Source organism: Filicampus tigris, chromosome 2 (genome assembly GCF_054856515.1).
Source record: "Filicampus tigris isolate MCC_2025a chromosome 2, RoL_Ftig_1.0, whole genome shotgun sequence".
NCBI classification, from domain to species: domain Eukaryota; kingdom Metazoa; phylum Chordata; class Actinopteri; order Syngnathiformes; family Syngnathidae; genus Filicampus; species Filicampus tigris.
The window spans coordinates 12,340,725-12,367,657 of record NC_141218.1 but is presented as its reverse complement, the minus strand read 5'-3'; the positions used below and the strand labels follow the sequence as shown (position 1 = coordinate 12,367,657).

The 26,933-nt window shown below is 43.1% G+C and overlaps 1 protein-coding gene across 3 annotated transcripts in view; it reads left to right on the top strand.

Moving 5' to 3' along the window:
- Positions 1-26,933, top strand: part of afg2a (AAA ATPase AFG2A) — a 119,039-nt gene that overhangs the window by 52,314 nt on the left and 39,792 nt on the right. Inside the window, exon 16 of one of the 3 annotated variants that reach the window (XM_086024176.1) lies at positions 2,456-3,039. The exons of the other annotated variants lie outside the window; for them this stretch is intronic. Coding sequence (XP_085880302.1) covers positions 2,456-2,548 — 93 coding nt within the window. The 3' untranslated portion in view covers positions 2,549-3,039. Of the gene's footprint in view, positions 1-2,455; positions 3,040-26,933 lie in introns of those variants that run through there. 3 annotated transcript variants of the gene reach the window in all.

The following is a 26,933-nucleotide window of genomic DNA, read 5'->3' as shown; positions in this document are numbered from 1 at the left end:
TAGGACAAAAAGTTGTAGTCTTACAAGAATAGCAGTATTTTTCCAAGATAACATCGTAATATGATATTAAAGTGAAAATTTAATTTATGGGAGGAAGTCATTTTTTAAGAAATGAATTAAAAATAAATACAAACTTTATTTTGGTAATATCAGGCTTAGAACAACACAAACTAAAATCGAACCAAGATGAAATATCTCATGTCATATCTTGTTCTTTGTCTGCCTAAAAAAAAAAAAAAAAGTCTCACCAGCCAACTTTTGTCCAAGAGCATTAGGCTTCAAACATTTTTCCCCTTTAAAAATCTTAACAAGGTGTTATAACTTGTTAGTTGTTGTGATACAGTAATTTTATAGATGTGTGTAGTATAAATACACTAATGTTAAGCCATTGTTTTTTTTCTTGGTTTAATTTTATTTCCAAGTTCAACTTTCCTGTTCTTTGGCAGACAATTTTGCTTAAAATAATGCAAATACGGCGGCACGGTGGTCGACTGGTTAGCACGTCCGCCTCACAGTTCAGAGGTCGTGGGTTCGATCCCGGCTCCGGCCTCCCTGTGTGGAGTTTGCATGTTCTCCCCGTGCCTGCGTGGGTTTTCTCCGGGCACTCCGGTTTCCTCCCACATTCCAAAAACATGCATGGTAAGTTGATTGGATACTCTAAATTGGCCCTAGGTGTGATTGTGAGTGCGGATGTTTGTCTCTGTGTGCCCTGCGATTGGCTGGCAACCAGTTCAGGGTGTCCCCCGCCTACTGCCCAAAGACAGCTGGGATAGGCTCCAGCACGCCCCGCGACCCTTGTGAGGAGAAGCGGTACAGATAATGGATGGATAATGCAAATACTCCACAATACTTTTCCTTTTTAATTTTTTTAAAATTATGCCCAGATTTTGCATTGATTCTGGGAAAGACGTCTTTATTCTAAAAAAAAATAAAGAATACAATGTAAAAACCTGTAAAAACCGAGAACCTCTGGTGCAGTGTATATAGCACAATAGCATGCATTAACCTCTTTATACGGCCTCTTCAACAACAAGGAGCCATCTTTGCCCACATCCGGATGCACTCACGCAGAATAGAAGGTGGCTGGGGAGCAGCTGGCGGGGCCAACAAATAATACCCTCTTTGTACCTTCCCAATATCCCCTGCCGAAGCCCCCCGAGCTCGTCTCACCGCTCCAGGCTTACCAAATGCCAAATTAAGAGCTGCTTACAAGTGTAAAAGCTTTAGGTCTTTGGTGGGGATTTGAAATGGGAGTACCGTATGCTGACTCGAGGGGCTAACGTTTCGACGTCGCCATTTCCGCCTCTGTTTGATAAAAAGGTTTCTGCGATGTCCACTTCCACATTTGGGGAAAGTTCAAACACAACTCGGCCTTATGAAAGTCTGCTAGCTTATTGCTAAGACACAATGCAAAACGTCAAACGTTCACCTGTTTTCTGAAGCTGAGCCGTTATCTGAGCCCGGAGCAACTTCAATGTCATCTTCAGTCGACAGAAGTGACAAAATGGCCACCTCCTGAGCTAGCTAAAAACAGGTGAATTTCTCATATTCCACAAACGCAATATTAATCGGAATGCCGTGTTTAGACTTCTGCCGTGTTTAGACTTGTACCCACTAGTTGAAACAAGGCAATATGATTCATATGAAAAATGCAATCTAATACAATCCAATTTTATTAATATAGCGCATTTCATAACAGCTACAGCTGTAACAAAGCACTTTACATACAATACAATAAAAAGGCCATAATACATAAAGTGGAATCAATCAATTAACATCAAACACCATATACAATAGACATCGGAAAAGAGCCAAAAATTTCAGGTCTGATTAAAATGAGTTAAGCAGCAAAATCCACCCGTTTTTAGCAATCTCAGGGGGCGGCCATTTTGTCACTTCTGTCGACTGAAAATGACATCACAGACCCTCCGAGCTCAGATAACAACCAATCATGGCACACCTATTTTCTGAAGCTGAGCTATGATTGGTTGTTATCTGAGCCCTGAGTGTTTATGATGTCATTTTCAGTCGACAGAAGTGACAAAATGGCCGCCCCGAGAGATGGCTAAAAACGGGTGGATTTTGTTGCTTCACTCATAGTCCACAAACACAATATTAATCAGAATGCTATGTTTCAATTAGTAGGCCTGCATAGAACATATTCTTAAAAAAATATGCGATGGGCTATTTTGAGGAATAGTGATTTGAGGTACACGTTTTGAGCGTGAAGGAACAAATTAAATTCCTAAGTCAAGGCACCACTTTATTTTCAGAGACATGCCAAACAAACGAGTGGCAGTAACGGTATCTCGACGTGTCTAGAGTAGCTAGTTTCCAAATGAAATGAAAACCCCATTTCCACTCCGTATCGATAACGTATCGGTCACTGTACATAACAGTTGTCGAACGCCGAGTAGGAGAGACATTGTGATGGTGTGTCACCATGCTTTTCCAGATCCATATTGTGCCAGTTAGCGAGCGACCCTGTTGGAGGGACAGCGACAACAACAACAGCAAAGCGGGACAGAAACACTGCGGAGGTCTTTGAGGCCTCTCTGGGCCCCCTGCTGCTTCTTGGCAGAAGCCTCACTTCATTTCCTCTTTCACAATGATGAATGGCCGTGTGAAAGGGGGGCTGTTTGCTGGAGCTTGTGCCTCACTCTATATTCACTATATTCGTTATATGTCATCTTCAAGTCATTTACAGCGGTCAGGACAATGAAAAATAGCATAATAGCAATATCATAAAAAGCATAATTTAAAAAAAAGTCTGCATGTAAAAGGGTAAACCAGTTAAAGTGCAATTACTGTACATTGGGACAAGTGGGGCAGCAACAGCAGCAGCAACAATTGTAGTTTTGTATACGTGCCTGGACGGGGCGTGGCCTTGTGAGTGACTTCAGGAACATGGTTGGTTAGTCTTTGTGTGAGCTTTTGGGTGAGTTGTGGCCTACAGCAGCGCCTTGCGAGTGTTCTCATTTTGTTTTTGATTGCTTGGCCAGTTAAAAAAAAATGGCTTAAAGATCCCGGTTCTCAGCGTTTTGTTGTGGTAGTTTTGTAATGCACCGAGATGCCACTAAATGCCACCATATCACTGCGTAATGGGAGCGTATTAATTGGTATCAAGGTTCTGTGTTGAAATGATACATCTTGACTGTTCTAAGATCTTTGCGTGTCGAGAGGAGCCAATTTGCACTCATGGTGTGGGCCCAGAGCTTATAATAAAAAGGGTTATAATTGCCTAGAGGTGCCACAAGATGGCAAAGTGGTAAAGCACTCCTTTTGTATAAGTGAATCACCTTAACTCAAGTCAACATTCTTAGTGCCACAAGAGGCACTACTTTTTCCTACTAGCCTAACCCGATCGACTTTACATAAGCATCGGAACTGACAACAAAGACAATTATAAAGTCAACATTCATTTATTTGGTTATTCATTTCAAACATTTTTATTCAAGAGTCAACAGATCTAGAACAATCTAAAATAAGACTGAACTACTAAAAAAAATGTACCCCCTCAGGAATATGCCTTAAAATGTCAACATAATCATTTTAACTTTGTTTATTTTTAAAAAAAATTTTTTGTCTGTCTCTGTGTGACCTGTTACCAAATGGGCCCGTGGGGTTGGGAGTGGGTGTGTCTCACGCCTGGACAAGGGGGTACTCTGGTGTCAAAGGGCCGCGGGGAGGTCCCGGCCTAAATCCTCCACTGTCCTTCAGGCCATATCCCCGAACTAATCTCCTTTATCTTCCTCCTCTTCCTCCTCCTTGTGGTGATGGCCTCGGGGAGATGTGTGGATAAGCCCTGCTCTGATTTCCCCCCCCCCACCCCGAAAACCCCCACCTACCCTCACATCTCCCGTCCCCCCTCCGCGGGCCTCGGAGCTGGCCGGCCTTCCCTTTTGGCTTTCCCCGCTTCCTTCCTTCCTCAGCTCCTCCACTAATAGCTCCCTTGTTCCCGACTAGTCGGGGGGCTGCCAGCTGAGCGGTCATTCGTGGAAGATTCATTCTCGGCATGCTAATTGTAAACAGACAGAGAGAACGAGAGAGGGAGAAGCAAATAGAGGAGCGAAATCCCTCCATTTCCTCCCCTCTCGCATATCTCCGCCATCTTTATGGCTTATCCGGTTGCCGCTTTGCGAGCCTGCCTCCCTTCTCATCGAGCTGCACTAAATCACATCGTAGTTAGCGTGCGCTTTACGCTGCGTCGAATTACTCCACTTACTCAAATGCAGTTTTCCTCCAACCAGCCGGTCTGCCCCAAAGTACCACATTAGCTTGCCATGTTGCTGTGCCTGAGAATAGCGTACTCCATAGTGTCCACTTTGCCGCAGCGCTCAGTTTTCTTGCCGTCCACAGTTTCGTCTCTGAAGAAATTCACCTGCACTTCATTTCCCCACACTAGCTATTCACTGTCTCAACTTCTACATCTTGTACGTCCTCTGACAGACCACACACAGTTAGCGTTTGTTGCCTGTCATAAACATGACTCACCCTTGGAATCAATCTTCTCATGATGTCGTTTTAATGTCACCTTTGCAGGAAGAAGGATATCGTTGTCATATAAGTTGTGTAAATACACAGGCTCGTGATGTTAGCCATTTTGTGCAAGGGCGAGATGGCAGATGGTGTAGCGAATTTGTGTTGTTTATTCAGGGCTGCATGTTTCGTTTTTGTTTGTTGTAGTAGCAGCACATGAGCACGCAAAGAACACGTGTTTGTGCGCTGCAAAGGGATGTCATGACACATTTGCGGCCGGAATTATTAGATTTGTTTAAATACAAAAGCCAGTGGTGTATATAGTGTTTCCACATGTTCATGGAAAATAAGGAAATAACAATCCAAGGCCAAACAATCCTAATTAGGTTCAGCACCTTGATGCCACTCCACAGACGTTTTGCAGAAATCAGTCAAATAGTTTTGTGTAGTCTTGCTGTACAACAAATGTGGTTCAATCAAAGCATTTCCTACGTTGTGTATAAGGGTTTAAGGAACGGCAAGCCTTACTGAACAATGCAAGCTTTTGACTTCTCAAAGCGAGAACCCTGCCATTCTGTTCGGTGACGTCGGCGTAACACATTCTGTCAAAAGTACGCCATTAAAAAACATAAGCACGCAGTGTAACAGCACTTTCTCACCACACTTTCTTAAGCTCCGAAGTGGCTTACTTAGCAGTCGCAATAAATGAACAAACTCAAAATAGTTTGCGTGTGACTACTAAGTAAGCCACAAAGTCCGGTGGAATTATTATTCTCCTGGTGTGCTTTTAAAGGGCTAAATTTTGACAGAATATGTTACGCCAATGTTGCCCTAACTTGCCCGAGTGTCGCCGAGCAGACCAGGAGAGTTGTTATTGCCTCGATTTGGGGACGCAAGCTTTCATTGTGGAGTATGCCTTCTTACGACAGAAAGTTCCAAGTGCCATCCATTTGATAAAGAAGGCTAGAAACACGACAGAAGAAATAGGAAAAAAAAACATAAAACATGAAAATAGCTACGCTCTTTCCCCTTCTCACCATCTTCCGTATGCTATCAAGGTTCTTCAGTAACGTTTTTTTTTTTTTAATTTTCATTATCCATGTTAATCATTTATATATATGTGACAGTATTTTCTATATGCTGAACTATAGTTATTTGCTACAAAGTTGAAAAAAAACAACATATTTTTAGTGTCTGGAAATTGTTGTGTCCGGAAATGGAGTCATGATTTTTACATTATTTTTCCTTTACTATTTTGATTTTAGTACGACTTGGTGTTATCAGACTTTATACAACTTCAATAACAGCTCTTCTTTTACAGCTCCGTTGCGACAGTTTTGCGGCCTTTCTGTAATTGAAAGGCCTAAGCCACTCCACAGTGTTGTGCTAAAATAGGGCAAGTATTTTTTGTGTTATCCCCCCACCCCAAAAAAAACATGACTTCCTGATGGAGATCAGAGACAAAATGGCTCATTTATAACTTCTGAGAGGACCTAATTTGTGAGTCAATGGTCGTATTCTTTTAGCAGGCAGAATTCCATGCATTTACTACATTAAAAAAAAACGTCTTAAGAACCAACTTGGGATGTTTTAAAGACGGCTATTAAGGAAAAAAAGCAGCCTGGCCTCCAGCACGCACAGCATGTCCTCTAACATATAGTTAGCGCACAGGCTTTTCCTGTGGTTAATTCCCGTGCCAATGCCGATTTATTCCCTTTTTAAAAGCAGAGAAAAGTCCACGACTAAAAAAAGGAACGGCTCGACTATTCTCTGCGTCGAAAACCTTCACTTTGCGCCTTGATTATGGTGTATGGTTTCTGTCAAAGATAAACAAAGCGCGCTAAATGCAGCGCGGCCAATTGGTCCGATCCCCGAACGAGGGGGCGACGCAGAGAAAGCAATTAGGAAGACGGAAGCCACTAATTAGAAGCTGCGTGCCCAGCAGACTGCATCCATTTTGTTTTCATCAGCAATAATTGAAGAGCTGGCTTTGCTGTGCCAGCCCGCATTCCAGGACAGCTGCCTCGAGCGAGGCTGCAGTGTTGCACCATGCCTGTTCTCCTTTTTGTTACCGAATTTAAAATAGTAATCATATGTGTGCGGATAAAAGTCGAAATGCTTCAAATGATGTTTTCAGCGAGTTTGCACAAATGATTCCACTTCCTGGATTGATTTCTGTGGGATTGCAGCCAATGCGTTTTGTGGATTGTGACCGTGGAGGGGATTGCACAACAGTATGCCGGAGTGGTTTCCCCAAAGCAAGTCTGTTAACCACCTGAGGAAAGCCACAAGACTCATTTCCACATTAATGTTGTATATTTGGGAGAGTGAGTGCTTGTCATTGTTCCGGTACTGCAAGTTGAGGTTGCACAAAGCAAACCAAAAAAAATACAGAGACATTTTTTTTTTCACCGTTCAAAACAGCTCTTGGGTTGTTTTAATAACATGTCAGTGACATGCTTCTGTCAAAATATCCCAAGGGTAAAATAAATTATAGCACCCTTCACCAGTGGTGGGAAGGAACAAAGTACAAGTATTTCATTACACTACCTAAGTAGATGGAAAATGTGTTTAGCTTAATGCTAACAAACAATGCAAAACGCCATAGTTGCACTAACCAATAGTGTTGTGGTGGTATTACTGTCTTTTATTTATTATAGTGCCTCTGCATGATATCGTTTCAGCCATTATAGTCCAGCTGTTGAAAGTGGCTTTGGATTTTCACCCAGCCTTGCTGATTGTGTCATGTGCGGAGAAACTTGGTCTGTGTGTGTGTGTGTGTGTGTGTTTGGGGAATGTTATGTAAATTAGGAGCCTGTTATGTCACAGGTAGGGCTCACAGTTACATTATCATAAATAAGCAGACATTTGTCCACTCGCATCAGCACATTGAACGATTTAGCCCTGCACATCTGCCAACGCACTACAGCGGAAAACTACAACCCTTTGTCTGGTTTTGAGGCGCCACATATAATACGTATAGATCACTTTTATGAATCCCATAAAAACATAGTGTGATTGTCAAGGAAAAAGAGGGTTGCCGTAAAGAAAGAAAGTGGGCGGTCTCACTATCTGTACCCGGCGCTTTCCATACATCGCTCGTGCATTTTGTTGACTTCACTATTTCATCCACAGGTGCTTGAAATGATCATTTCCGCTTCTATGCCTTTCAGTGACTCTTCCAGTCCCTCTGTACCTCAGTTGCAACTTGCTGATGGCAACGACGATGCAGGCAAACTGGAAGAGTCACAGAAAGACATACAAGCGGCCGTCCTTGGAAATGTATATTGATGGAACACCTGTTGGGAATTTTGCCCGTCAGCTTCTTGTTCGAAAACAGCAAGTTGTGCAAAATGGACTAAAACGTTAAAAAAGTGAACTTGTGTCTTCAAAACCTTCGAGTTCAAATCAAGTTCATCTGTAAAGGTTACAGTGCATTTCAAGCCCCTTCGGAAATTTCTCCCCTAAAGCCCATTATCCCTTTTTGTGAGTAGTGTGTGTATATTAAGTATAGGAAAGGAATGCGCTCTGTGACACACACGTGCAGAACACCAGATGCATGAGTAGTTTTTGTCCAGTTCACTTGCAATACACGTGTGTCCTCCATCTTCCTGTCATTGCTTCCTCCCCGGGCCACAATGGTCGTGACACTCAGAGGAGAATAAAACCTCACCGTTTTCTTTTTTTTTCCTTTTCTCCTGGATGATGAAGAAACAAAACAGGAGAGGAAATAGCTCAAACCTTCCCTCCCGTTCCATCTAATGCTTTTTCCAGACTGCCACAAATGCTTTGGGGGGGGGATGACCTTCGTCAAAGTGAATGTTCCCCCCTGCCCTCCACCTTGGAGTTCAGGAAATGTACAAAACAGGATAGCACAACACAACATATTTCTTGGGTCAACCCCTTTTTTTTTTGGTTTGTTGGCGAGAGTAGTAGATAAGCTCTTTGGAGTGCAATGACATCACCAGCCAAGTTTGCTGTTAGTTTTCCCCATGCAGTCATTACAGGAGGTCCTCGGTTTACAACGAAGTTCCATTCGTTACGGCGGCGATGCAACACAAATTTGCCAGAAAGCGACATATTTTGTCAAGAAGCTACACTTATCCAGTTGTGAGTCATTATTCCACTCTTCTACACCATGAATATACCGTGAAACAATTACATGGAAAATAGTCCGTTCGACACATCTCGGATTGCTCCTTTGGCAGCGATTTAAAAAATCACATTTGCCAAATCTGATCAGATTGTTAATATTTGTGCTTGGGTAGGTTGGCTTAGTTTTGTTGTATCCTAAAGGTGACATTTAGGATCAGCTTTCCCCATTGAAATGAATGGGAATGCAATTAACCCATTCCAGACCCCAAAAATGTTTTAATGTGTATTTTATATAGGAAAAATAGCACTTCATGATGTTAACACTTTTGTCACATTTATTACTTCAATTCAACAGTTATGCTGCTCCTTTCAGTGAATATACCTTGGCCACCTGGTTGCAGTATCATACTGACAGACGGATGTACAGTATATGACGATAGAAGAGCTGTAATAGTAGTTGCTCTTTGCAGATGATAAACAATATATGCTTATGAGTATTATTATCTGCCTGTGCTGCTCCACAGTTTGTGTTCAAATATCCATTGCTTTGAGGGTTACAACACTGCCCCAAATATGCTATTTTTAGCTAGCTCTATGACAGTATCCATTTTTGTAAGTAGCCTCTTCTTTCAAGAATTGCTCTCTAATTCTATCTGCCAAACTGCTGCATGTTGTGAAGTGAATTGAGTTTGTGCTACGAAAAAGTCAATATTCCATAATGCTGTATGTCCACTTTAATCAAACCAAAATGCTCAAAAGCAGCAAATCAGGCACTGCCTCATGTCCCGGAAGAAAGAAGAAGCACTCGATGTACGTGTGTCATGACCTGGCCCCTATAAATACACACATGGTGGGCCCGAAAGCCGCAGAACACGCCACAAGAAAGAATGGCTCCTTGCAGTGGAAGAAGGTAGCGGCTACTTTGAGCCCATCTCAAATCAGTGCAAAACACATGTTAGCTGTGTTATGGTTAGAATTAGCATCCCGGATGTGGGCTCCATCCCTTTGGCCTCGGGGCTCAATCAAGTCCATCTCAAATTAGTGGGCTGCCTTGCTCTTTCACTCTCGTTCTCTCTCTCGCTCTCTTTCCGGAAGACAGATAATTCGTCCTTGATTGTGCAACAGGAGGAAAAAAATGGGAAAAGCAAACATGGCCAGAGTGGGAGTGGGTCTGAGCCCTTCCTTATGCTGGGCCAGGCTGAAAATAGAGACAGGTGCAACCAACCAGCAGCCATTGCCATTTAATGCATCCAGACTGAAGATATACTGCAGAGAGTCCCAATGTGGCAATTTTTGAAGACAGTCATTGCCTCGATGAGATAAAATGCTATACTGTACATGAACAGTAAACCCTTACCCTTACCCTCCATAACTTCCACTAGCAACCCAGGCTAAGATTAATTCCACTCAGTCGCCTCTCAGTCGAGACGTCACGTCAACATACTTCCTTTACACCAATTATGACTCTATAGACGTGGCTTTGGGGCCTTCTTAGCACGTTAAGAAAGAGCACAAAAATTACTAAGTCCCTAAGCATAAGAGAAAGACGGTAACCTCAACGTGTGTGTAGCTGTGCCCTTAAGCCCTGAATGCTGTGGCAGAGAGAAGGCCTCCTGCCCATTAATTATAGAGCGGCCCTTCAGCCGTTAGCTCAGACCGCCTCAACATGCACAGCACATCCAAGCCGGGGGGGAACAGTTGGTTCCTTTAGGCTCAAATGGCAACACAAAGCCTGTTTGCTCGCTTCTCTGTTTTGTTTGTACCGCTTTGCCTCTCAAAGGGGCAAGGGTCGGAAATTAACACAATAGATTAGATTAAGTGTGTAAAATCATTTGTTTTCAGGTAAACAAAAACTGTTTGGACGTAGAACTGTCATAGTGTGCTACGAGTCGTCAGCGGGGTTCAAACCGACCCGCGGATTTGTCGTGTTATGATGTAGTAACAGAAGTGGATAGCAGGAAGCCACAACCAGAGTGTAAAATTGAACAACCAGATCTCACTGTCATCAATAGCTCCTTTCACACTAGCCTTCAATCCATCTTTTTTTCTGCTCACATTTCTGTATGTAGGATATTGAGATGGGATTTGGGTTTAAAGTTGTTCCAACTTCCGACATTGTATCAGAGTTCCATTGGATAGTGAGTTTAACACACAAATCTAACTGTCCTTCCAGGACCTTTTCACTCTGGCCATCTAACCAATTTTTAAACCTGTGAGGTCCACCAGGGTTCAACCCTATTACCCCGATCTTTACACTAAATGCTATTTGGTCTTCTTTGCTTTTTGCAAATCAGTGACCTCATTTGAGGCGCAACTTTCTAATTTTGAGGAGCAATTGTTTTTCAGGTTAATTCCAGGGACCTGAAGTAAGGGTTTTATTGAACAATAAAACACTTACTTATATACCCTTAATAAAACAAATGAACACCATAACAAATGGGTTGTATGGTCTTTTAGCAAAGTCTCATTGATTTAAAAAAAAAAAAAAGATAATAATTTATCCGGCAAACAGAACAGAAACATCAAAAGTCAAAATCAAAACTCAGGACTTAATGGTGAAAATAAACATAACAATATTGATGTTATGTTTTATACTATATTAATATAATTTTAAGCTAATAGGTCTCTCCTCCTGGCTGACGTACACTATGACAGTTAATTAATTTCTGGTTTCTGGTTCTGTTTAGCTAGTAGGATTTTCTCTCCAGATTCCAGTTATTTATTAATTTTCCTGCTATTTTGCTATTAAAAGTTGGATGCCCTCCGCTTTAACGGAGTTCCAGCCAGACTTCTGTGAAAAGTGTACTCGATCACCTAAGCACTCAATTCTGGTGTTAAACCGTCACCTGTCAAAGTTAGGTTAGCTTGCCAATTAGCATTACTTTTCAGTCTTTGCTCGACATCTCTTCCTGAGAATGATACTTGTTTAGAAGAGCATCTTATTCACCGCCATGGAGGTGATGATTACTGATTTAATAGTGATTCCGCAATGTGTTCGGACACACTAGCTAGCCAGCTGAAGTTCGTTGCTAGATAGCTGGTTTGGGCTAAATAGCACCAAGCTTGCCTTGACCTCCGACTCCTTGCGTGTAGGTAACATGAGCGCGAAACTGCTTATTTGGAGCCTTAATATGCTTCCATGCACAGCTAATAGACATCTATAAAGTTTGCGACCACAACCATGCAGACGACACTCAGATCTACAGGTGAACATGGGCCTGCCTTTAATCAAACAAATCAATTTCTTTGTGGCCCACAGAAACGTGGACAAATTGTGATCAGTCAACTTTTGAGACTCTCTCTGCAAAACCTAATCAAGTTAGAAACATAGGGGTAATACTGGACTCAGACCTGAAATTTGAAACCTTGTAAAATCAATATCAGCAGCTTTTTACCATCTAAACAACATTGCCAAAAGGACCATTGATGTTGGATGGGGGAAGGTGTAGAAGACCTACAAATTTACCGGCTAGTATCAGAGGCGGTAGTCATGACTAGACTGTCAAGTTTAACACGGAGGCTCGCTGTCATCGCTAGCTCCTTTGACACTGGCCAACTAACCTGACTTCCTCCCCACTCACAGTTCTGTGTCAACCCCCTTTTGCCAGCTTTTGACGCATTATCGGAGTTGTAAAAGCAGGAAGTCACCGCTCGAATATGTTTAACACGCGAGACTCTTTGACTGAGTACTTTTATTACGAATGCACTTGTCACGTTCCCAGACTGACGTTGCCAGTATCCTGCTTCGGTGAACTCTCTTCAGTTCTAAAAGGCTCAAGCGGTTGAGTCTTTTGTTGTGATTCTGTTTTGACTGGATCTCTTATGTGAAAGAGGCTAGTGTCAGTTGTTTGATTATAACAATGACGGCATTGCATCGGGGAACACTGCCTTAAAAACGATCTCCTTGAGCTTCATTTTTTCATCAATACGTAGCCACCTATGGGTCAGAAACTGTACAGTCGGCTATTTGTTTAGCGGTTGTGTAAAATCGGCCAAATATTTTCTGGTGAGGAAACTTCTGCCTCATCCTGTACTGCGATAACTCAAAGCTGGGAAATGTTTCCCTTAATGATCCATTGAGCATGTTTTCCCAATATTATTGTTGACTTTTTAACCACGGAACTAGTCATTAGTATGCATGTCACGCATCAGTCTGGTTTCTATAGAGTTCTTAGGTGCTGAGTGTTTACTGCTTGCCGTGGAACAATGGCTGTTTGTGGCTTGGGAGGAAAATACACACATCCTCCGTCACTTCATCCGTCTCTCGGCGTACGCCTCTGCCTCTCCGAGCAGGCTTTTAGTGCGATCGCCAGTCAATACAGGAAGCCAACACATTCATCATTCTCCGTGAAAACACACCGCCAAGTTGCGAATCTCATTCCTTGAGTCGTCCGCAATCCCACGGGCTTAGCCCCCATCTGGCACGAGGAGGTTTGAGGGGGGTTGTTCTGTGCTATTGCGGCTAATTCCTACACAGTAAAGCGGTCCCGTCTGTCCGTGGCCCATCGAGACAAGATGGTCACCAGGTGTCTTCCTGTCTTCAAAGTGTTGGCGTCGTTAATCATGCCCCCTCTCCTGGCCCCCTTTTTGCGCCGCCTGCACATGTGTTTTATTTTCCTCGGGCCCTACACACCGCATATATACACACCCCATACGTCCATACGCTACGCCTGTATATTTTTGGATAGTCTGTGGCCCAGCTGCATTTCCTGCGGGGTTTATGTACAGTTTGGATCAGATCGGAACCACATTGGTAAAACGGGGAAACATAGTCATGCCAGCTTCATTAAGTCACAGTGATCCCATTACAGACATGGTTGGTTTGTAAGGAAGATTCACCGCACCTCCAACTGACTGCTGTTGTTTCTCAAACTCAGTTCCTCAATCTCGATTCCTTGTGTCCCCGAGGGTCGGGGAATCATTTTTAAAATATACATTACGGACCGTCATGCCACTAAAACAAACATAAACCAGTGGCTCCTCCCGATTTTAGCAATTTTTGCATTTTAAATGCTCTGATGTGAATGTGATGGTTTTCTTTGTGCAAAAGGTGTATTATTACTGGAGTAAAGTTTTTTTTTTCTTTTTTTTTCGAGGCCGTTTGTTTGAAAATATATTTCATCCATCTATTATCCAAACCGCTTATCCTGACAAGGGTCGCTGAGAATATACTGTCGTTCGATTTTTTTGATGGTGTCTTTTCCAAAATAAATGGCGAGAATAAAGTAGAATTTTTTTAATTCACTTTTTACAATGTCTTCATTCCCTCTGGCTTATAGTCCTATCCAGCTAACAGGAATTGCGTCACGCTTTACGGGAGTAATGTACAGTTCCGTCTTATTATTCCCGGCAATTTAGCTTCAACTCCGAAATGAAGGCATTGGAGAATTGAGTTTCCTCTGTAAATTCACAGGTTGATAAACAGGAAGTTGTAAGAGCATAATACCCGACGCTCTTAGCGACCTTGTGACGCGGATACAAGCGTTTGTATGCGACCTGGAGCTGGAAGCTCGTTGAAATGTCACCAATACGCATATCCTCACTATGAACTCCCTGAATGTCTGTCAAGGCCGCTGCAGCCAGAGACTTGACTTGGCACCAAAGCCAGTTTCATTAGCGGTGCGGAGGGTTGCACTCTCAATGCCCTCCCTGACGTAAAACCAAGTAGAAAAAGCACCAAGGTAGATGGGGAGGTGAAGAGACGGGGGGTGATTTCTGTTGATTTAAATTGTGATGGAAAGGATTGGAAGGGGGCACATGTTGCAGATGCCAAATCGGTAATGTGTTCCTCCAGTCTGGGAGCTGCCTGAACTCTGGACCAGCGCTCTAGAAGAGGAAGTTTCAGGCCTTGGGAGTTCCACACATCCTGTTTTTTTTTTTTTTTTTTGCATTGCCACTAGCCACGGCCTGTCTCACACCACCTGGACACCATACATTTTTTTAACAGCCTCAGAACCTGGAAAATGTGCGGGACGACTCAGTCCGCGGATTCTGTTTCATGCGAACAGTGACTAAGGAAAAAGCCATGTGACAGATGCGACGTGTTCGGACAACCGGTTTTCTGATACCTCCTTTTCACACAGCTGTCGTCCTGCCTCTCATACCCTCTCAGAATCCGGTAAATTCGTGGGTCGACTTCAACTCCTTATTTTGTGTCGGACTCAGAACCTTTCACACAGAACAGTGGCTTCATTTTTTTTCACTGCAATAAGATGGGAAAAAGCCATCTTTGTGTGAAAGAGTCTTTAATTGGAGGTCAGAACTTTCTCAAGACCAGTTTTGTGATACTACCTCCCTATTACACAGCCAAGGTCCTGCCTCTGATACTAATTTGGAGGCCGGTAAATATGCAGGTCGTGCTCAACACCTTATTGAGGCTCGAGTACGGGTTTGGAACTTCTTAAGAATTGTCTTTCTGGAACAGCTTTTCTGAAATGTTTTCCACACACCCCTTTGAACAACCCAACACAACTTCTTACAGCGACAAGGGAATGACCAAGAAAAAAGGTAGCTTTGACGGTCCATGTGAAAGGGGCTCCAGGTGGAATTCTAAATCTTTCCTAAACCTTTTAAGCCACACAACCCTTTTAAAATCCCGACAGTTGATGTAGCCCCGCTCCCTATATGTACCCTAAATTACTGAGTTTGAAGTTGTGAAACACTGCCCTCAATAAACTGATAAAAAAGCAACACAAACAAAGCTGTTTATAGCCACTAAATGCATCATGTTTATGTGTTGTTTTTCGTAGAAGGGGAAGCAATTGAGATGTGGGGGGTGAAACATACCAGACATCCTTTACACTTTCCATCTCACACCCCCCTGGAGTAAATTGACAGTTTGGGAATCCCTGTACTCGAATATCATTTACGTCACACAATCATGTTCCCATCACTATTGTTCAATATTCCATGGTAACACAGTGTTCGCTGTGTGACCAGCCGCCCCCCCCCCCCTCCTCCTCCTCTCCTCCTCCTCTGGGGGCTGATAGGACAGGAAGTTTGTCGGGGATAGCGCTCCTTTGGTTGCTGCTATTTAGGACAACAGGAAAGGGTTTGTGTCTGTCTCCGTCATCCTGCGCCTCCGCCTCCTTCCTCCATTGGCCTGTTGTGTTTATTCACAGTCACTCTCAAGTACTCCAGCTGCATTTCAGCCCTCTCGACCCAATTGGTCTCTCTGTGACCCTAATCTATGTCAGTTTTTTTTTTTTTTGTCTTGCTCTGTGGGAACACTGCAGCTCCTTTAGTTATAGCTCAGAATGGAATACAACTTTATACAGCCTTTTGGTTTGATCTTTTCCAAACTAATATAATCCACATATATGATAGCAGTGTGGTTGTTCATCTAATCACGATATTTTGGACAGATGTATATGTCCAACTATGTCGGAACAGTTTGAGGAATTGAATTTGAGGCCATTTCTGTTTTCCATCCTCAAACAAAGGCATGTTTGGGAGAATCCTTCCTTCAACCGCTTTGAAGAAGTCTCGCACAACACTAACTCACCTCACAGATGTTCTTCTAGATCGATAGACCAAAATTCCCACAGACACAGTCTAAAACCTTGTAGCTTTGTTGCATTTGCTGGGAATCAAGAATTATCTCACAAAAGAGCTTTGAAATGTTCCCATCAAATGTAAACAAAATTCTTGTCATGGCTTAATTTGCAACTAGGAATTCCCATTTCGACCGTCATTGAAATGCACTTTTCTGACCTCTACAGCTTGGGGAAAGGCCATTTTCTGTTCCCAGTGAACAAAGCAAGGTCACAAAAATTCCCACAGTCCAAAATCTGGTCAAAGGTCTTCCCCAGAATGCTGCATTTTGAGACCTCTGGGAAATATCTGGCAAACGGCTTCAAAATGTTCCAGTCAAATGTAAACAAAATTCTTGTGATGCCCGATGACCTTCTGATTTCGGCATTCCGATACACTTATCAGAGACATAACAGCTTCTTCCCACATCTGTTCTTGTGTGAGCGGTACCGTGACGGCGAAGTCAGCTTTTAAGGGTCCTGTGAAACGGGCTTTTGGTATAGCCTCAGAAGCCAGAAAATGTGTGTGTTTACGTGCCAATACCTTTAAAACGAGAACAGCGGCACAGGGCTGAAGTCGATTGCATTTCCCGGTTTCTGAGGTCATATCAAATGCCTCTTTCACATTACCTCTCCAAGTTACCTTTGTTGGTACCTTTCACACAAGAACAGCAACCTAGGAAAGCGCCTCATTTAATAGGCAATGGGAAAGTGGTCTTTGATACCACCTCAAAAGCCTTTAAAATCCGAAGTTGACTTCAACTCGCCATTCTTTGTCAGAACCTTTCACACTGAACAGTGACATGGGTAATACCGACTTCGACAAATAATGGAGGTTTTGAAACTTGAGCTTGAGTTCATTTACGATTCACGCTCACAGCGAACTCTGAATTGAAGCAAGAATTTACAGTCAATGAAACTATATGAAAACAAAAGAATACCTAAGTAACATTTAAATATATCAAATAATGGCATTACCTTTCACATAAAAACGGTGACTTAGGAAAAACCCAGCTTCGTTGGCAGTGTGAAAGATGCTTTTGATACTGCCTCGGAAGCCAGGAAATTCGCTCTGACCTTAACCCTCATTTTGTGTCTGTACCTTTCACACAGAACAGCAATGTGGGAAAATACACGCTTTAACTCGCTGTATCAAAATGGCTTTTGATACAACCTCAGAAATCTTTCAATTCAGAAGTCGACTTCAACTGTGTCCAGGGTTCACACATTCACACACAGCAGGAAAACGCAAAAACACCAGCTATGACTGGCTTTGTGAAAGAGGCTTTTGATACTACTTTCGAATCTAAGTAATTCAGAAGTCAACTTCAACCGCCCTGTTTTGTGTCCATGCTTTTAACACAGAGCAGCGAAATGGCAAAATACAGATGGTGACAAGCAGTGCGAGGAGCTGTAGTTGGTCTCCACTTTTTTTTCACTGGGCCAGGTGTCCTAAACTTTTGTCCAGTTAGTGACTCTCATGCCTGAAAATAAACGTAAGGAGGTGTGTGGCGTTCATCTGGCTTCCCTTAGGTTGCCCTGTAAAGTCCTAAATGGTGAATGTGTGGGGGGGCTCAACTTTTAACCCCAGCGTATAGACCCTGTAGGCCCACTTCAAAGGGTAAGCACATCAAACAAACCCGAGCGCAGTAGATGGTCAGCGAGGATAAAGAAAGAAAAAAAAAAAAAGAAAAACTCCCATTTGTCACCCCAATGACTTATTTGCGCTTTATCTCCATTAATAGCTACTGGGGGGTGGTTCAAGGGATGAGTTTGCATACCGCAATGTACATGAATATGAACTGTTATATCATAAGCAAGGACTCACCCCCCACCCCATATTAGATATAGACGCCATCTGTCTATGTGCATTATTCCTTCCCTGCTGTGATCTCTCGGTGCACCCCCAGCCCCCCCCCCACCCCCCCGTTCTCATCACCGGCACCAGCGCCACCCCCTAGTCCTGACGCTAGCTTGTCTGAGTGGCCCTCTGCCATGCATTCCTCCCTTCCCTGTTTGGCCTCTGTCTCAGGAAGTGGCCCAATTAGTGGATAAACACCATGGAGAGGACGGGGAGGGGTTGAGGGGGGGACCCCGGGCTTGTCGCCAGGGTGGGGGTACCAATTAGAACTCCTGGGTCCAGACCTTACCATTGCATCTCAACCCTGTATCTTTTCCGTAATACACTTGGATCCGATACAGGAGGAAAGTGGTTACATGTGTGGTTGCGAGGATAACCGAACGTTGGTCCAAGGCTGTGCTATGGTCTCCGGAGATGGTGGTCCAATGAAAATGTGCATTCAATTGTCATGTCATTTAAAAAGTGCATACCTACAAACGGGGACAGGTGCACCAAATGAACAATATAGTAAATCGATTACTCCTTCCCACCGTAGCAATTCAAAACTCTGATTTGGAAAAAAAAATAACCGAACCAATAACTGAATCAGTTTCAAAAAGGTTGCAGCTAATGCAACAAATAGTACACGACTGAATAGTGTAAATACTTGCAGGGCCTGATGAAAGACTGGAGCAGGCCATATGTGACCCGTGGGCCATATTTTGCCCACCCCTGCTGTCATCGACAGCACCCCTGCTGGCTAAAAAGCACCTACCAGATGATTGAAACGTACCGTAATGTCCCGTCACCTTGGTTTATTTTCGCTCCTCCCCTCACGCCGCCATGCCGAAATGCATGATGGCGTTTTAGTGGCAGCTAACGCTACCTGAGCGCAGCGCATGGCCAACCTCAGGAAGCACTTAGCTTGACGTATGACACTGCCGTGACCCCCGGGTTGAAAACACGCCAATGTGAAAACCTAACAAATAGCAGAGCTCCACTGAAAATGGCTCCCGACTTCCAGGTTAAGTCGCAGGAATCAATCAGTGACACCCCACAAGTGGAACTTCCCGACAACTTGTGCCCCGGTCATACAACGTAGAATATCAACTCGGGCATGTGGGAGGTCCACATTGTTATGTTTACATTCCAGGGAGCTACACGACTTAATATGCGTGAGTTCTTGTTTTCACGCACAATGTTGTGTGCATTCATGTTTACGTTACTAACAGCTATGTGGTGCTTTATTTCACCCAGTTTGCCTTGTTTCTTCTCTTTTCAATGAATTTCTATATAACAGACTTCTTAAAACTGTGTTTTTAAAGTCCTCTTTCAAAATAGACTCCGACATGTGGTCGCTCTACAATATTTTGTTTTAACTCATTTTTTCCACCTAGTGGGCCTTGTTTCACTGCTCCTCCGTAATAGTCTCCCGTATTTAGTTTTAAACTCCACTTTCACAGTACTGTAGAGTCTGTCATGTGGCCGCTCCACTATATTGTGAACATAACCGTTTATGTTCAGGGGACCCACGCGACTTATTTGTTCCAGCCAGTTTTGCCTTGTTTCTCTCCACTCAAAATTCCACTGTGTTTCAAAATCCACTTTTACACTCGTGAACGCTCCACAATGTTGTGTGCCAATATTTATGTTCCAGGGAATAACTTGTTTGACTCATTTTGCCTCGTTCCTCTGCAAAACGAGGCAAAATATACATAATAGTACTTTCTTTCTTTACTTCCACCATAGACTCCGACACGTGATCGTTCCACAATGTTGTGCGCATCAGTGTTTCTGTTCCAGGGTGTTACATGACAGATTTGTTTTGCTCAGTCTGCCCTGTGTTTGGCCTTTTCTCTGCATTTCTACAGAATTGTATTTTTCTTACTGCGCTTTAAAATCCACTTGTACGTTACATTTGGACTTGTGATCGCTCCACAGTGATATGTTTCGGGGACCTCGGTGAGTTAGTTGTTCCACATTTGTACATAATAGAACAATTTTATTTTGTTTGCAAAACAAACATTTGACAGTCGATCCTGAGATATGATCGCTCCGCAAGGTTGTGTTCACGCTGTGTTTTGGCATAAAATGGACCTTTTTCATCATACACTGATGGTATGGTACCCTTTGATTTCTGCCCAAAGTTCTCAAAAGAAACCATTTGTTTTGCATAACGTCTTTGAGACTAAACTATGGAGCGAAATCACTTGACTTTGGATCAAGGCTAGGCGCAGTCATTAATGTGAATGGGTCCACAGCAGAAATACAACTCCGGAGGGAATTGTGGTTATCTCCGCACGAGCTGTCCAAAACCATATCGTCTGGCCTCAGCGCTCAAACGGCACGCCATCCATTTTGAATTAAAGCAGCGTTACCACTGCACGAGTCGCTCGTTTGATTGAGCGAGACCCCCTGCAACCCCCCCTCACCACCACCGACACCCCACCTCTGCCATATTCCAGTTATTTCCACTGGCAAATATGCACTCTGCATTCCACCCCACAGAATGGCGCTCACCATTCCCGGGAAGAGTCACTCAAGCAACAGTGCAATTACAGTCTCCGTATCCCCAAAACTCACTGGGAACCGGTGGTTGGAGGAAGAAATGTTACTCGATAGGTACAAATTATACGTGTATGGTCAACGTTTAGATGCAAGGGCCACTTTCGGCTTTGGTAAAGGAGACGTGAGCCGTATTTCAGCTCCGGGGATTCGACGCTAATGCGCCTCCTGAAAAGTATTTGCAGTCTTATCGAGCTGGCAGTAAAGAGGCAGGATATGCGGCGCTTTTTTCTTTTTCCGCAGTTGGCCGGACTTGAGAGTAGCGTTTTGCAGCGGTGCGGAGCAGTATTCCATATGGCTGTCAGCGTGGATGAATTACTGCGAGTGCTCCCCCGATGCGGAATTGGAAAAGCAGTTTTAAGTGCACATTTTTTACACAGTGGTGTACAAAGTAGTTGGTTGTGCATATTGAGGCTATACCTAGGGAAACAAGCAGCAAGTCAATACTGTACAGTGAAATGGCTAAAGTCAAACACTTTTTGAACAATTTATTTATACAGTGGAACGTCAATTTAACGGACTAATTTGGAGAAGAGATTAGAGCTCATTGTTGTTTATGACAAAGTACTTTTTTTCTTGGTCTAAAAACATCCAGTACCGTACAACAATGTTTGTTTTGTATTGTTTTTATCTTGGACTGAAAATGCCCGACAGTACAACGTTATTTTAAATTTAAAAAAAAGCAAGTTTATCCAAATGTACATTGTCGGTGGTTGGGGAAAGCATAATGGCGTGCATCTGGTTGTGTTCATGAGCCACGATGTTAGCGATTCCCTTTTCACCCCTGTTTATCCGTCTTTAAGATAAAATAACTGTGTACGCTACCAAAAATAGCATACTTTAGAGACACACACACGACTAGCGAGTACAAAAACAGCCGTAGATATGAATAGGTAGATATGACACACTCCTTTTGAGGTGTGTGCTAACGGCGATACTAAGATAATGTCTGTGCTTTCTACCTTACTTTACCTTTGATGGGACAGTTGCCCCTGCAACATGGCCGCCAGCATGGCAACGCTTACCTGGATACGTTTATTCGGATTAAATGCCTGATCGGAATAAAAATTCTTCACGTACAAACCCCACTCGGAGTATTCTGACCCGATCAAGCCCATTCCGATCAAGATTTTATTCCGAACTAGAGAGGTAGTTTATGTCGATTGTGTAATCCGATCGTCGTGCATGAAAACACGACGAGACCGAGCGAAAGACATCGTGGGCACAAGACATTTGCAGCTCCATTAGGAAGTGTTAACTCGACGTAACAGCGCAAATGGGGAAAAAAACACAAAATAACGCTAGCGTTTAAAGTAGAACTGGATGGAGCGATGTTTTGTTGACACCGAAGTCATTACGGCTTCTTCTTCTTCTACTGTCCATCCATTATACAATCGGCTTATCCCCACAAGGGCCGCAGGCGTGCTGTAGCCTATCGCAGCTGTCTTCGAGCAGTAGGTGGGATACACCCTGAACTGCTTGCCACCCAATCGCAGTCTTCTGCTACTACTTCCGGTATATTTTGGTCAATCTGCGCATGTCAAAATTCTGATGTATGAACACGCAAGTCCTAATCGGATCAATATTTTTAGTGTACATGAAAACGGTGCATCCGATCATAATTTTAATCCGAACTCGGATCGAATTAAAGAAATGTTGTCCATGTAAACGTAGCAAATGACACGCTTTCTAGACTGCTTTAGTCTACTGTAAGTCAGTTTATTTATAACGAGAGCAGTGCGAGCCGGAAGCACGTGACCAGTCTCTGTCTGTTGTTGGCGCCAATTGCATCCAGTTCTGGAACTAACAGACTTTGAAAGGTACTGTACAAAGGGACGTTTTGAGTGGACTGAGCACTCTTTTCTGTCCGTTGAATCTGGGATCCGTTGGTTCATGGTCTTTTAAATCGAAGTCCCGCTGTATTTTTAAAAGTGAAAAATAATCCTGAAGGAAAAATGGGGAGACTAATGATGCGGCATCTTCCTGGCAAGCATGCAGTGCTTAAGACTGGGATCTGATTGGCAATCGCTCCCAGGTGTGCGCCTCCTTGCTCACCCGGCCCAGTTTGCTGCGCCCGCCAGTGCAAAACAGCCAGAGCCAGAAGGCAGTAGTAAACAAGTTCATAGTATTAGTAAATACATCTTGGTGGATATTTTGACGCTAGCTATATTTACTTGTTTTGATAATGGTAAAATAGTAAATGGGCTGTCACTTGTATAGCGCTTTTCTCCCTTCGGTAATCAAAGTGCTTCACACTGTACATCATTTACCTACTGATGACACAGCATGAGGAGCTACTGGGGGCTCAGTATCTTGCTCAACGATACTTCAACACAGTCACGCAACGGCTGGGGATCGAACCCACAACCTCTGGTTTGGGAGACGACCACTCCATCGCTGACCCATTTCGCCCCCAATAATGAACCTCTAATAATAAGTGAAATGTTCCTGATAATTTCAATTAAGTAATAAATTAATGAAGTTACTTAAGTAATTAAGCCTAATTAAATAATATATGTGATTTTTTTCTTCTTTTTTCAGTGTGTGCGTGTACGTGCATGTGTGTGTTTGTACGTGCGCTATGACAACAGACAAGCCATTGCAGTCTTCAGAGTGGCTATTTGTCTGTCAAACTTAATCTCTGTGCAGACGCCTCTTGCCCCGGACTGGAGGTGGCTTTTACTGTCTGTCAAGCAGCAGCGGAAAGCGGTGGGTGGGGGGGTGGCGAGCGGGGGAAAAAAGTCCGGAATGGAGTGGATATTTCAGGGGTGGAAAGTGTTGCATACCATAAATAGCTCAACTTTCACAGCTAGGAATCCAATTTTCTGTGGGAGGCATTTTTTTTTCTGTTTTTTTTTTTTTGGGGTGGTGGGGGCCTTCGGCAGGAAATGACTATTTACGTTGATGTGTAATTTGGACGAACTTGCCACACGACGTGCGTCGGTGCAATTGAGTATAATACTTTTATGGCCTTTGGCTTCCATGCTCCCATTGACACCCTCAAAACACCAGGAGAAGCTTTCGGGTTAACCCTCGCGCTCCTTTCTTCCCTACAAGGCCACAAGGTGCCATAAGCGCCTCTGGTGTGTTTATCCAACCAATCACCAGCTGCAGTCGCGGACGCAATCACCCCTTTTCACCCATGTGGTATTTTTTCTGCCCTTTCCCCCCCCCCCAGGTAAAACAGCACTCACACAGAATGGGGGAAATAAGTTGACTGTAATTTTTTAGGAATGGTACGAAGGCCCACCACATGCCCGAAAACCAGAGGTGGGGGTAAGTCGCATATGTCCAAGTCACGTTTTGTCTAGGGGCGGCATTGCTTAGAGGGAGAGATGTCTCTCAACCCAGAGTTCGTGGGTTTGATCCCTGGCCCTTGGGACCATATTGACCATGCTGAATGTCCAGTTACTCCAGACCTGAGTGAGGAGTCAGTGTTGAAGCGCTTTGAGTTCCTTGTACGTGGAGAAGCGCTAGACAAGTTAAAGTCCATTTACTAGTGGTGCAACGGATCATCTTTGAACCATGATCTGTGCGGATCAAGCACCGCGATTCGGGCTGGGCATTATCCGCGGAATGGTTGGTGAAAAAAACAACAAAAAAACAGTGCTGCGCGTTACACACACACACACACACACACACGCACTCATACACACACACACAATGCAGTCATCTCAGTAAGAGATTTATGGGGCCCTCAAATACGGGGGAGTTACAGTACTAAAGGGGGCCGAGCTCGTCCGGGGTTAGGGGCTCTAAAAAGGTTGTAGGTTATAAATACTTGATGACGGCAGTATAGCTGTCACACTCTTCCTGAACGCTCCCAGCCCATCTTCAGCCACCCCCCTCCCACCTCCCTCCTGTTTGCCTGCTTTCCAAGCAGCCGTTGGCTTCCTGCATAAACAGGAAGTTGGTTGGCAAAAAGGATGTCTGGTGGGCTGCAGTTGTCGCAGGGTTTTTCCTTTCTTTTTTTTATTTTAGTGCCGTGTGCATTCCACTGATAAGCTCCTTTAACTGTCATTTTAAAGTGGAATCAGACTTTTGGCAGTTTGCGTACCATAAAGTTACAGCAGCCGTGGTTAAAAATTAAACAGCCGCTTAGACGGCCTGCTGTATTGGACAGAAACACAGTATGAAGCGGCCCAACATCTCTCAGACAAGAGTGAGTCTGTGGCCCCTGGAAACGGCCCAAGAGTTGATTTGCTGTTAATTTTATTTTTTTCTACTATTTTATGGTAAGTTATTTAATGTAGCATTGCCAATCCGTCTAGTATGCTTAGTTCAAATTTGGAAGCCAGTTGGTAAAAATCTCTTCAATTTTTTTTAATGCCCTCACAATGGTGGCTTCAAACCAAAATGGTTGGTTTCTTATTTCTCTTGTTTTATGGCTAGTCATTAAACTTTGCTGCTGTGATCCAACCACACACAATGAGGACAATTTTTTGTACCATTTAGCATCACATTATCTGTCACTATCTGTAAACAATGTTGTGATTTGGGAGCCATTGGATAAAATTTGTAATACAAGACAGTCTTTGAAGGACCTCTGGCCCAGAAAAGCCGAAAATGTCGACTATGGATCAAAATGGCAGACTTCCTCTGTCATTTCCAACATGGCTTCTTGAGGCTTTTATGGGTCTCCTCGTGATTAGCCATGCCTACCAAATTTCTTTTTGTTAAGTGAAATTGGCTTGGAGGATGATTTTTTTTTTTTTTTTAACTCCACCTAGAATTTCTCATTTCATAGCAAGTCATCAAACTGTATCACTATGCTGCGACCAAACAGCAATGAGCGAAACTAAAAATGTTCACAAATTTGAATGTTTCAAATTTATCAGCGTTGGACAAAGTCTTTTGAGCAAGTTTGCCTTTCAAGAGTCTCTGGAAGAGGACAAAATGACCCTAAAATGTCCACTTCATTTCAAAATTGCCAACCTCCTCTGCCTTTTCTGATCCTCTTCATAAAAGATATGCCTACTGTACCAAATTTCCTGTTGTTAGGTGAAACCGTCTTCAGCGACAGCTTTATTTATTCATCTATTTATTTAACTCTACCGAGTGTTTTTCATCTTTTATCCATCAGTAAAGTCTACATGGTTCAAATTTAGTATAGCCACTGGTCAAGCCATTGTAGGATAAAATGTCTGCTTCAAACCATCAATAGCACTTCCTGTGTCTTTTCAGGCATAGCTTCTTGAGATTGTTTTGTGGGTTGACTCCTGATAGGCATGCATATCAAATTTTATGTTGTTAAGTGAAGCTGGCTTTGCACCACAAGCCCTCATTAAGTGTTAAGACAAGAACTGCAGTATTGTTGAAGCAGGTTTTTTTTTTTTTTCAACTTTATAACTGCGGCTTTACGTGGAAATGTGTTTAACGCAGCAAAACCGTGCAAGTTGGGGGCACAGGAAGCCCTCCTGGAGTTTTCACAAATAGTCCTCAATTTTACATAAATGTCCATTTATAAATGTAAGTCGCCACACAGAGTGTTGTTTTAACAGGAGTGGCGTTTCCCAGGTCTCAGAGGTGGCGAGCGCAACGTAAATAGCAGAAGTCCTTTTTTTTTTTTCTTTTTTTTTTTAGAGATGATGATTTGTAAGAATCTTGTGGACATGCACCAACATCAGCTGGCACCTCTCCAGAAAACACTCCAGATTTCCATAAGTTGGTCCATAGCAGTCCTTGGACCAACAAGGTCTTTACAACCTGTTGTAGCAATTTAATCATTGAAAAAAATATGATAAAAAACAATGAAAATTGCAATTTAGTTATTTTTCCATATATATTTGATGGTTTTAGTTCATGCAATACAAACACGACTGAGAAATACAAATAAAAAAACTGTTTATCATCAATATTAATGATCCTTGGTTTTATTTTGTATTCATATTTCATATGTATTCATTACATTTTTTTCATCATTTCTTATGAAACCATATCGGTATTTTATCACATTCATGAATTTGAAAAGGAAGGAAAAAATCTTTTAATTTTAATATTCTACAGTAGGACTTCATGATAATGATAACATGTAAATTAAATTGTATAAATATTAAAGTGTGTCTAATGTATTTTTATTCAATATAATTTTAAACGTAATTGCTCACAAGTAAATACCTCTTCCATTATCAATACCTGTTGCTGCTGCAGTTTAGTTAACAATGCAATGATCAAGAAATTATCTGCGAAATGCACATTCGTGTGGAATAATATAATTATGATCATGCTGTTATACACATGACAGCACATGCAGCCAAATGGCACATCGTACGTCTTAGTAGATTTGAGGTGTGCGTGCTCTCGCGTGGGACGTGTGCATGAAGCTCCTGTACTCAATGCCACTTCCTGCCTGCCATGTGAAAGGTGAGTCAGGATATGGGGGGGGGCATCGGGTCGGGGAAGGGAGGGCCGGGGGGAGTTCT